We start from the raw sequence: 13,256 nt of genomic DNA on the forward strand, positions 1-13,256 counted from the left end.
TCTTTCACAAATGTTTGTAAAAACAGTCTGCATGCCTAGGTGCTTGATTTTATACACCTGTGGCCATGGAAGTGATTGGAACACCTGATTCTGATTATTTGGATGGGTGAGCGAATACTTTTGGCAATATAGTGTATATATATATATATATATATATATACATATATATATATATATATATATATATATATATAGCTCTGGAAAAAACTTACAGGTGCATGTATTGGTGAGATGAACAGTTTTGTTTCATTTTTTTGTGAACTGCTGACAATATTTCTACTAAATTCAAAATATAACTATTGTTATTTAGAGTGTATATTTAAAGGAAATGACAACACATAAAAATAACCCAAGATCATGCAGTCTTTGCAGAGCTTTAATAACTCAAATAAAACAAAATGCAAATAATTTGTAAACAAATTGTGTTATAGCTTTGGCTAAATAACATTAAGAAATCAGTATTTGGTGGAATAACCCCGATTTGCATGTGTTTCGGCTCCATGCCCTCCACCAGTTTTTCACATTGCTATTGGGGAACTTTATACCACTCTTTGCTCAGCTTTGCTTGATGGTTTGTGACCATCCATCTTCCTCTTGATACCATTCCAGAGGTTTTCAATAGGGTTCAAATCTGGAGATTGGGCAGTGGTCTCTTTTTTTCTTTCCAGAGCTGTATATATAGTATACGGCAATGATGGCAAGAGAATAGAACTTTGCATCAAGTTAAATGTTAATTTAACTGTTAAACAATAGCAAGTAATTACCAAATGAAAAAAAACAACAAAACAGTATTATTAAAAATTGTTCAGTTGAACAATTAGCACAACTTACTTTAACATCTATTATTATTACTGTCTATTTATTACATTATTTATTTTAGTTTAAATGACAATGAAATCTTTTACTGGAAAAAGAAGAAGAAGAAGAAGAAGAAGAAGAAGAAGAAGAAGCAGTTCAGTAGGTGGGATAATCAAACTTAATATAAGGTTGTAATTGTAGTAAGGAGTATGCGGTTTTGTTCGTTACTAAAGTATTTGTATATAATGAAAGTTATTTTCTTTTCATTTGATGTATAATCAAATATAATCAAACTGTTGCACCACAAGAAAGTACATATGGAAATACCACTATGAGAGTCCAGGTGCAACCTCACTGCTAAACGATCATTTAGCACTAATTACGGAAATTTTGCACCTTTGAACATTCAGTGTCACAGTGTACTGATGTAACCTGCACTAGATATATATAAAAAATATATTATAATGAATGTAGGATTAGACAATAATTTTAATTTTAAAAAATACAAAGAAAATAATATTAGGCAAAAGTTGAATTTGTATTAATAAATGCAGAAGATATCTATAGGCAACAGTTTTCAAATTTACCATCGCTACTTTCTACACTGTGGTCTTGGTCTCTCTCCAGCAGCTCAGTCATTTATACTTTTCAAAAATTCACAAAACAATGTCAATTATGGTATTTATCACAGTAGAATTACTATATTACTGTTTAATTATATATTGTTAGAATTGGCTATATGGTGTCTAACATTCTTGAAAATTGTTGTGAATGTTGAGAGGAAGGCAAGCCATTTATTTGTAAAGGAGGCCATGTAAAAAAGGGAGTATTATCATCCCAGGGCTTTGTTTTAGATGCATCTAAATAACCATCTTCACTCTTAAGGGAAAAAAAACATTTATAACCCTTAATGGTTCTCTGATCACCCATTTGGGGAAACATGTAAAGAACCGTACAAAAGAGAGTTTCTGAACAATAACTATTTTAGTAAAATAAGAACTTAAGGAATAGAAATAAGGGTGTATAAATAAGCGTTCAGAGAATCACACAAACACACATCCTGTGCAGCTAATAGCTTATCAACTCAGCAAGTTGTGGTGAAGCTGCTGCATGTGTTTTATTTCCAATAAACACATTCAGCTACTGTGTATAAAAAAACCCCACCATGACCACACTTTCCTCCCATGGCAGTTTCCATTCTAATCAAAGTATCTTAATCTTCATAAAAATGCATTAAAAGACGGTTGAGCTTAAAATGGATAACCAAATACAGTGTATATATATATATATATATATATATATATATATATATATATATGTGGATTAATGTTAGGTATGTTAGGTAATTGTTGTGTTCTTGAAACTTAGAATTTAAGATAACCAAATACAGTGTGTATATATATATGGATTAATGTTAGGTAATTGTTGTGTTCTTGAAACTTAGAATTTAAAAAAAAAAAAGAAATCCTTAAGTTAATCTTTAGTAATTTATTAAACATTGTGGTAATGCATAGAGCGTAAATTCCATCTCCGGAAAAGCACAACTATTATTTACTTAGCACTAATCTAAAGAGAATAAAAAAATTGGTTTGTCCAAAGACTTCATATCGAAATTATTTCCTGTTATGAGTGTGAAAAAAGTTTTAATAACTAAGACAAACATGTTGCAGAATAAAAAAGTAAGTGGTTGTTGTGGTGTGTCATGCTGTCCAGCTGATGGACTGATCAACGAGCCGTGCTTCTGAGCGTCTCCTTGTTTGCGGTGTGTCTTTTATACAGCAAGAAAGAGACGGTGCAGAAATACAGTATGTTCTTCACCAGCAGTATCATATACGTCACACTGAACAGATTCAGACTCTGTCTGAGCTCAAACCCATCTGCACAAGAGAGACAAACAATTAATTTCCTCCACCCAAAAATACATCCATTTTAAATGCATTTAAAACTTCTACTCCAATTATTTTAGCATTGTACTCTGCTACTAGAAATATAGAATTTCGTGTTGTGTTAGTAGATGTTTTATTCTTATGGCACTGTTTATGAACTCTTTTGTAAAGCCTTAGTCAATCTGTTCCTCTGGTGAAACCCTTAAAGGTTCTAAGTAGATCTCTATATATACCATATATAGGTTCTTCCTCTTCTTTTTCTTCTTCTTTTTTGACTTTTTCTTTTTCTTCATGTGCTTTGGGTTTTGAAGTTGGGCAGGTTTGAGCAGGGACAACAACAGGATCAGGACCTAAGGAGTACCAACATTATAGAAGAAATTATATACATACAAACCAGACTAATATGGTAAGAAAAGTTTTTAATTGTTTTTAAGAGTTTTCATCAACGCTGTTAAGGTCCCGATTGACAATAGATGACATTCTGAGGACCCAGAAGAGCATATCATTGCATTTTTGTTACCTTTTGGAATGGTGAACGCCGAATTTTTGTTGCCGAATTGAACCGAGCAGTTGAATGTATAGTCCATGCTTTTCTGTTTATCTACGATGAGCATGCTGGTAATTTTGACCTCTGGATTTTCTCTCTGTTCCAGCATCTCCTCATCTTTCAGCTCCACTTTATTTCCACTCTGATCCACTGCTTGCCATGTGAATTTCACCAGGTCTGGGAACATGTCTCTCGCCTGGCACAGCAGTACACGCTTTTGATTTGTTTGTACCTTGGACATTCCGTACACAGACACTTTGGGAGGCACTGTTTTTGTTTCACCTGCCATTATATAGGAGACAACATACAATTATTGAACAATCAACAAGTGATAACAACATGTATATCAAAACATGTATTCATGGTTGATTTGGAGCCTATGTTGTTTTATAATTCAGTAAAAATTTCCTTGTGTATGAAATGTGTTATATAAAAGGAGCCTGCCCTGATTTGATTTGCTTAACTCTTTTCTAACAGATTTGTTTTATTTGCTTTGACTCTGTAAAGAACCTCTGAAAGTCACTGATGATCAATGGTGTAAATGTTAATGTTAAACCAGGTACAGTCCTGGAAGCAAAAGGGCACCAGGACAGAGAATTCATTCAGAAATATATGAAATCATTCACACACACATTTACACACCCATTTACACTAAGGGGCAATTCAGCATAGGTGAATGCTGTATTTATATAAAAGAGAACAGACAACATTTTTTTGTAAGCTGTTATAGAAAAGTTCTTATACCCCTGATTGTGCATGTCATTTTAAATTTCATATTTTTGTGTGTGTGCGTGTTGTATTTTACTGACTGAGCTGCTTTAACACAAACATTTCCCTCATGGGATCAATAAAGTCTATCTATCTATCTATCTATCTATCTATCTATCTATCTATCTATCTATCTATCTATCTATCTATCTATCTATCTATCTACCTTCGTGAATTACACTATGGTATGGTTGTTGGTGCAAGAATGGATACTTCTGGGCATTCTCTTAGAACCGCTGATATATTTACATTACATATATTTACATATTTCCATCCACAGAATTATCATTCCCTGGACTTATTTATTTATTTATTTTTTAATTTCTACACAAGTCTGTGTAGACTCTATAGACTGCTGTGTGCAAATGTCTTAGGATATCAGCATGTTTCTGAAATTCTCAAACCACAATACCTGGCACCCGACAACCATGCCACACTTAAAACTACTGAATTCACATTCAGTGAACATTTGTTAGACTAGAGTTTAAACAGCTGCAGGTCCCTTTCATACCTGTCCATTTTTTATATATATATATATTAGCATCTTTTTAGCAATCTAACAATGTAAGGAAAAGGATTTTTTAAATAAACAACACTACCATGGCTTGACTCCTTTAAGAGAGAGGGCAACAAGAAGACCGGCAATGAGAAGCTCTGGCTGTGCAAACTGATAAGTCACTTAATTTTTTTTGGATCTCTTTACTAAGCATTTAACCAAGCAGTAAATCCAGAAACTATTTTCGTTTCTATACTAGCTTTCAAAGGTTTTTATCTTATTTCTTTTTTTAATCTATATCTATATATATATATATATTCTATTTTTCTTATGTTTTATACGAGTTTTTACTTTATTTATCTGTTTCAATTTAACCTGCCTTAATTTGCTTCACTCATTTCTAACAAATATTTTACTGTTACTGTTAATGTTACTGATATCCTTAAACCCTGACGCAGTTATATAGCAGTAGGATATGCTTTTGACTGTAAGCGTACATGTAAATGTAAAACCAGATACAGAAGATTAAGACAACCTTGTGGATATGCAAAACATCTTGGATTTTACTTATTTGTTTGTTTGTTTGTTTGTTTTGCCTTCTGTTTTTTTTTCTTTTGTGCATTTTAAACTACACTAATTTTTAATAATATAATTAATGCAATTATATAATTATAATCAGAAATAAGATAATTATAAGATAAAAGGTTTAATATTTTTCTTATTTCTGATTATCTACATTAATACTTGCAATTCTTTTGATAGGAAGCATTGGAAAACCAAAATAAGAAAGATGATTAAATCTTTAGTTTTTCATTTTAAACAGACTATTAAAATCTTTATCAGTTTGTAGATAGGATATACAGAATACTGAATTAGAATGTTTCACTATCTTTAGCTTGGACATATATAAATATTTTATAACAATTCCTTAGTAATAGAAAAACCTTTAAAATCCACTAATGCTGCAAATCAAATAACTTCTCTTTATCAGAATCAGAATTATACAGTCTTCAGGTTTTGTTCTTACCTGAAACATACAGTCTGGTGCCTGAACTGAAGACTTTGTCATTATCCACAATGTGACATGCAAGAACAAAAAGTGTTGAACATATTTTCCTAGATGTGTGAGTAGCTTAACTTGTCCTATTATGCAAATCCATCATATTTTCTTGAAACTATCATTCCAAACAAAAGATATCTGAATTTCTAAAAGACTTTCAAGTTCCCTTGCTCTAATCGATGGGTTTTGTTGTGTTTTGTCAGAAGGCTGAAAGTAAACAAACCCAAACATCTGTCTTGCTTCAACCATCTAATAGCACCATGCTGTGAAATGATGTCTAAAATTGTCTAATTATAAGCACATTACATACGTTACACTTACAGACTCTCCCATTGTTTATTGTTAATTTTTTTACTCCTTATTTTATTTTTTACCCCTTATTTTACTGTTTGCCCTCCAGGATTAAATATGTTGTATCATCAGCATGTTGGCTTTTATCATGCCTGCTGGTCTGTATTGATGGCCATCCTGGAGCCTCTATAAATATAATGTATAATGAAATATGTAAATAAATGCTTTCTTGAAAATTGTATGATGCTTGAATGAAATTTTTTTCTGATTCAGGAATGACAAAGGAGTGTTCATTTGTGTTTATTAAACTCATACTGTAGTGATACGCTCAATGACAATTGAGGTAGTTTAGAATACTTGTTGGTTTTATTAATATGGTGAATTCAGTAACAGTTGACATGCACTGACTAAGGGACTGTACTGGCATGAGTTAAATATAGATTATTAACATCTTTTTGAGATCACAAGTTTATTTTCCCTGAAAAGTCCCTGCTCATTATGCAATGGAATGAAGCTTTACAGGTAATAAAATCACATGCCACATATTTTTCACATGAGATTCTGCAAGTAATGTGATTTAAAAAAAAATAAATAAATAAAAGTAACAATAATATAACAATTGCATGAAAAGTTCTGTAAAAATATATAACAAGTATTTATGTAAAATTGCATGTTAAAAATCACGTGAAAACAATGTTACTAAAAATAAAATATAAACGTGTAAAAAAAAAAATCCCATGTGAAAATAAAGACATGGTGGAAAAATTCACCTCATACAAAATGTGAAAATGTATGAGATGTGATAATTGATTCATTTGAGAATAAACTGATTGTTATTTAATTTGTGAAGTGATTATTTTATTAGTAAGTTAAGTGTTGTTTTATTAGTAAGTTAAGTGATTATTATTTTCTTTGTGAATGAAGTGATTATTATTTCATTAGTGAATGAAGTGATTATTATTTTATTTGTGAATGAAGTGATTATTATTTTATTAGTGAATGAAGTGATTATTATTTTATTAGTGAATGAAGTGATTATTATTTTATTTGGGAATGAAGTGATTATTATTTTATTTGTGAATGAAGTGATTATTATTTTATTAGTGAATGAAGTGATTATTATTTTATTAGTGAATGAAGTGATTATTATTTTATTAGTGAATGAAGTGATTATTATTTTATTAGTGAATGAAGTGATTATTATTTTATTAGTGAATGAAGTGATTATTATTTTATTTGTGAATGAAGTGATTATTATTTTATTTGGGAATGAAGTGATTATTATTTTATTAGTGAATGAAGTGATTATTATTTTATTAGTGAATGAAGTGATTATTATTTTATTAGTGAATGAAGTGATTATTATTTTATTAGTGAATGAAGTGATTATTATTTTATTAGTGAATGAAGTGATTATTATTTTATTTGGGAATGAAGTGATTATTATTTTATTAGTGAATGAAGTGATTATTATTTTATTTGGGAATGAAGTGATTATTATTTTATTAGTGAATGAAGTGATTATTATTTTATTTGGGAATGAAGTGATTATTATTTTATTAGTGAATGAAGTGATTATTATTTTATTTGGGAATGAAGTGATTATTATTTTATTAGTGAATGAAGTGATTATTATGTCGCTCGTGTAGTTCGTGTGGCTTTTCAGTACGGGAAGGAAGCTGTGGGTTTTTGTACTGCAGTCAGTGGATAATCAGTAACTGTGTCCCCGCGCCACAGCGCGCAGTAGTAAGTGGCCGCGTCTTCGTCTTTTGTATTTGGGATGGTCACTGTGAAGGTGCTGTCCTTTTTACTACCACTAAATCTGCTGGGAAATTCAGGATCGGGGGTGGCTTTTGAAGCACCAGCTGCGAAGTATAAAATGCGCTGAAAGGCCTCTCCGGGTTTCTGTCTGTAGAAGTGAATAGCAGTGGAGGAGAGCGTTACTGAATTGTCCACTGTGCAGCTCAATATCCTAGTCCTGCCTTTGCGAGCCATCTCAAACGGCACCTGAGGTAAAAACTGACCACTGATGCAACCTAAGCAGCAGAAACAGACATTAATATTGCAAAGATCATAGAAATAAATATATGAGCATTGTTTGTCTGTGTATTAAATTGGCGCGACCTCACCGATTAGAGCCAGCAGAAAGCATGTAGTTGTCAGGCTGGACATGATGGTCAGATCTGGGGCAGCAGACCTCACGTCGTCGTGAGAGGTTAATGCAAGGATACAAGGCGCAGCCCCAATTATGTTATTATACAGTGGGTGGGCATTAAGGCTGCGGCTGTGTGTGTGCGTGTGTGTGTGTGTGTTCTGTTATGCAAAACATAGTCTAGAATAAACTAGTGACCCCCTGGTGTGTTTAAGTGACAAAACTGTATTTATAAGCAGGCATTTTATGTAAAATAAATAAATTTAGAGATTGCAGAAGGGTCCACTGGTAAAGTTTTATGTGTCTGCCCTGAATCATCAAGTCAAGTGTCTTAGTTTCAAAACTGGTGGTGATTTAGTTAAGTAAATACAAAAAAAATTGATAAATTAACACAGATATGTACATCACAAAAATTCTCTACAGTGAAGGCTAACAAACACGTTATGTAAAATAAGTTAATTTAGAGATTGCAGAAGGGTCCACTGGTACAGGCTCAGGCATTTTTCAGCAAACATACTGTACACAGCTGAATACCACCGTGCACACACTAAAGACCAAACACAGGGGGGAATCATTTAGAGTAACTGAACGTTCAGTTGTTTGCTTTTTATTTGCACTCAGCTGTAATGTTTATTGTAACAGCTGCGACCACATTTTGATACTGATCATTCCCACTCATGCATCACAGAAAGAGAACAACGTTATAATGTTGTTAAGAGGACACATACATACATACTGAACATACACACATACTGTACATACATACTGAACATACACACATACTGTACATACATACTAAATATACACACATACTGAACATACACACATACTGTACACACATACTGTACACACATACTGAACATACACACATACTGTACATACATACTGAACATACACACATACTGTACATACACACATACTGTACATACATACTGAACATTCACACATACTGTACATACACACATACATACATACTGAACATACACACATACTGTACATACATACTGAACATACACACATACTGTACATACATACTGAACATACACACATACTGTACATACATACTAAATATACACACATACTGAACATACACACATACTCTACATACATACTAAATATACACACATACTGAACATACACACATACTGTACATACATACTGAACATACACACATACTCTACATACATACTAAATATACACACATACTGAACATACACACATACTGTACATACATACTGAACATACACACATACATACATACTGAACATACACACATACTGTACATACATACTGAACATACACACATACATACATACTGAACATACATACATACTGTACATACACACATACTGTACATACATACTGAACATACACACATAATTCAAACAGACCACTTTTTATACTTTCATTATAATTACATTCACTGTAATGATTGTATTATTAGAGAACGTTCCAGATTTTGTATTAAAAAACATTTTGCACTCCATCTTGATTTTATATCTCAGGAATGAGAAACTAGAATTAGATTGACTGGGATTTAAATATTTTAATGAATGTTAGTGTCAGTGACTGACCTGATTTCTAACTGACCCAAAAATATTCAGCATTCTTTAAAAACACACTTGCTAATTATATCTTGTATGCAGATAGTGGACACAAAGTATTATTATTTATTATTCATAGATTATATACTACTACTACTACTACTACTACTAATAATAATAATAATAATAATAATAATAATAAAAATAATACTTTTTAATTAATTATTAGTTGGCCTATTTTCTTATTAAATTTAAGGGGAAAAAAATAACAGTGCAAACACATGGTGCTTTGACCCTTTTATTTCCATCTGTTTTTCACTTGGCTGGAATCTTGTAATTCAATTCAATTTCAATTTTATGTGCATTTTAAGTAGTGATGGTGGGTTTTATTAGTCCTAATAAAAAGAGCTATACTTAAACTAAACAATAGTTAATAATATTAATGCACTGAAAATACTTTGCTCTCAGTAGATGAGCATTTGTTGCTTGATTTTATGCATATGTGTGTGTGTGTTTAACATTAATTTATATTGAAATGTGGTTATCAGCTCTGAGTTCTGGACTCCTAGAACTAAACAGTGTGAAATGTGGTATGATTCGAGACAAGCAGCTGCTGCTGTTTTTAAGAAATCAGGGATAATCAAAGACATTGAAATAAGTATGGTGTTTAATCAGCAGGGTTATTATAATAAATAAATCTTTGAAGACTAACACACACAGACACACACACAATTATGTAAAGCAAGAAATAAATGTCATAGGTAATAAATTTGTTTATAAATAATAAGTAATAAATCATAATTTAATAAACTCATATAAAATGAAGATAAAGTAATTTATATTAAAATGCACTTATTAGGCCTAAATCCAGTTTGCATTTAACTTTGTCAGGTGAGGTCTCAGGTCAGAAAATATTTGTAAAGGATGGTGAATTGTAGGTATCAGGACATATATTTGCATATGAATAAATGTTTTTAAACACATTGTTATTTTAAACCTGAACATTTATAATTGAAAAGTGCACGCAACACAACGCCAACAGCGCCCTCCGGTGGCCAGACATTAGTTTAGTACAAGTGTACAGTCATTTTCACACAACAAATAACAGACTATAAAAATCTCCAGGTCATTTACAGACTTAGGAAAGTGTGTTGAGTGTAGTGAAATATTAAAAAAGGTTTTATGTGTCTGCCCTGAATCATTTTAAAGATTTAAAGTTAAGTGGCTTAGTTTCAAAACTGGTGCTGATTTAGTTAAGTAAATACAAAAATTAGCTTTCTTGAAGAAGAAGAAGAAGAAGAAGAAGAAGAAGAAGAAGAAGAAGCACAAAGCCATATGGATTATTCTTTATTCACTTTAAAGATAAATTAACACAGATATGTACATCACAAAAATTCTCTACAGTGAAGGCTAACAAACACAGGAGTGACCTTTACCTCTAAACAATCAAGACAATGGTTAACTTTGAAACCAAACAACACATATTGCATATTTTTGCAGATATCCCAGCCCAAAACTCTCCCGATGAGGCTTTACTTTAAAAAATATAAAGTTAAATAAATAGAATTTTTCAAAACATAAAACTTTATTCAACACTTTTTGTCCACCCATACACGTCCACGTAGTTGTTGTTATTTATGCAATTGTGGATAATAAGGAAACTTTCACTAGGTTCTGTGTTATGTGTTTTGCAAAGCTGCGTTTTGCCGAAAAGATGTTCTTCTAAAACATTTCAAGTTTGTAACTCTACAGATATCCATTGTTTCTACTTGGATTCTACAGTTCACATAATCAGGATTTTTTTATTATTATTATTATTATTATTATTATTATTATTATTATTATTATTATTATTATTATTATTATTATTTTGGCAAGAGCACAGCAAGTATTTAATAAACGAATTGTGCCCTTAGTATTACAAGGTTCTATCTGGAATTCTTTCTTCACCCAGGTAGAGACTGATAATGCTAAACTCACAAAACGCCGATATCGGTTTCTCCAGATTTTATCACCAGAGCCGTAAACGTCCAGCCATTAAAACTACAGAGAACACTAACAAGGATGCAAGGTAACATTTAGGTTGGAAATGTCTTAAAGGAAACATTGAAGTCTTGCGTAACACTTAGAACGGTTAAATAGGTCATATCACTACAAATTTGGATAAAATTTGCTGCAGAGCAACAAACTCAATACAATACACTTGCAGAGAAAATATTTACTTTTTTTTTTGTTGTTTTGTTTTTAGAGCATAATTTACCTTTAAACAGATAGGGATTACATGTGGAGGTCACCACAGTTCCAAAAAAAGCACACATCAATTTCGTTGCTGCTTACAAGTAAACAAACATAAACAGAGAGCTCTCAGTTCAAGAGTAAGGTAGACCATACTATCGCATCATGCTCTGTTATTTTCTTTAAACTCTGAGTAGAGCTTTTGTGTCCTCTCATTTTGTTGATTGTGTATTTTCCCACTTAGATACGGTTTGCTTTGTTCGCTCTGATCGACAGCTGTGCATCAGGGCTCCAGACTGCACTGTAGTGTTAGGGCTGTCTGTAGCTCTTGGCTTTTTTTTTTTTAATATATGTCGTGTCCGAGTATGCTCTGAGGTTTTAGCCCAATCGCTGTATGAAATTCTCTGGAAATAATCCTTTGTGAGCAGAGGCTCCCTGATGTAGCCAGTCACTCTCTCTGATGCCAGTGAGCCAGCCAGCATCCTGCAAAGATATTATAAAGTCCATTCCATTCAGCAAAATCCATATTTACATATTTACTGGTGAATGAGGTTTTTCAACAAAATAATAATTGGCATTATGTAACAGTTTAATGTGATAAACTGTACTAAAAACACTAGCAGGCCTGATCATTCATGCAATTATTTAATCAGAGAGTCATGTCGCAGCAGAGCAGTGTATAAAACCATGAAGATACAGGTCAAGAGCTTCAGTTAATGTTCATATCAAATATCAGAAGGGGGAGGGGGAAATTTGAGCTCAGTGATCTTGACTAGGGGATGGTTGAAGGTACCAGACAGGCTGGACTAAGTGATTCAGAAACCAGTGATCTCACAGCAGTCTCTAGGTTTTACACAGAATGGTGCAAAATAAATAGATAAATATAATAACAATTCCAGTGAGCCGCAGTTCTGTGGGTGGGAACGCATTGTTGATGAGAGAGGTTAGAATACACAACACACAGCTGAAAACCCCATCAGTTTCCACTCATGTCAGCAGAAATCTGAGGCTACAGTGGGCACAATGATACACTTAAACCTGCCCCATGTTTAATGGGAATAATAACAGAAGCTCTTGACCTGTATCTGTATCTGAATTTATGCATTGCACAGCTGCCACATGATGCTTATGATATGGATGGATGATTAGATAACAGCATGAGTAATTAGGCATACAGCTAATTTACAGCTAAAAGCTCCCAAAAATAAATTTAACGTGTAATAGTTTAGGCCAGAGATGACTAAATACTAATGCACATACCGAAAGTCCATTAACACTGTATATCCGTGAGCATTGTATTTTGTTTTAAGTTGCTAAGTTACTCTTAAAATGATTAAAATGATGCTTTAGACAGACGAGTCAAAATCTAAAAATAGGTGCACCTAACACAATTCCCATATTCATTCCCACGTTTTCTTTTACTATTTTCAGGTATAATAATAATCACTTTCTTTCATAAATACAGGTCATGCAAAACCA

The 13,256-nt window shown here is 32.3% G+C and overlaps 2 protein-coding genes and 1 long non-coding RNA gene across 5 annotated transcripts in view; 1 reads left to right on the forward strand and 2 right to left on the reverse strand.

Annotated features, from left to right (window-relative positions):
- Nucleotides 1-430: 430 nt before the first annotated feature.
- On the reverse strand, nt 431-8,078 carry LOC131355606 (immunoglobulin lambda-1 light chain-like). Its single transcript, XM_058394001.1, has 6 exons — nt 7,976-8,078; nt 7,570-7,882; nt 5,523-5,566; nt 3,205-3,513; nt 2,918-3,034; nt 431-2,675 (listed from the first exon to the last, which is right to left on the reverse strand). The coding sequence occupies exons 1-6, from the start codon at nt 8,016-8,018 to the stop codon at nt 2,524-2,526; spliced, it is 978 nt and encodes a 325-aa protein (XP_058249984.1). The 5' UTR covers nt 8,019-8,078; the 3' UTR covers nt 431-2,523.
- On the forward strand, nt 2,648-4,100 carry LOC131355607 (uncharacterized). Of its 2 annotated transcripts, XR_009204877.1 has the most exons (3): nt 2,648-2,892; nt 2,996-3,090; nt 3,338-4,100. It is a non-coding gene; the product is annotated as an uncharacterized LOC131355607 (long non-coding RNA). The 2 variants fall into 2 exon arrangements; XR_009204876.1 differs by lacking the exon at nt 2,648-2,892 and having other exon boundaries at nt 2,899-3,090.
- Nucleotides 8,079-10,876: 2,798 nt separating the features above from the next.
- amph (amphiphysin) overlaps nt 10,877-13,256 on the reverse strand; it is a 32,995-nt gene continuing 30,615 nt past the window's right edge. For both annotated transcript variants that reach the window (XM_058395813.1, XM_058395814.1), the window contains one exon: nt 10,877-12,260. In XM_058395813.1, the coding sequence (XP_058251796.1) occupies nt 12,156-12,260 (105 nt within the window). In that variant the 3' untranslated portion in view covers nt 10,877-12,155. The remainder of the gene's footprint in view (nt 12,261-13,256) is intronic.

Source organism: Hemibagrus wyckioides, linkage group LG07, assembly GCF_019097595.1.
Source record: "Hemibagrus wyckioides isolate EC202008001 linkage group LG07, SWU_Hwy_1.0, whole genome shotgun sequence".
Classification (NCBI taxonomy): Eukaryota; Metazoa; Chordata; class Actinopteri; order Siluriformes; family Bagridae; genus Hemibagrus; species Hemibagrus wyckioides.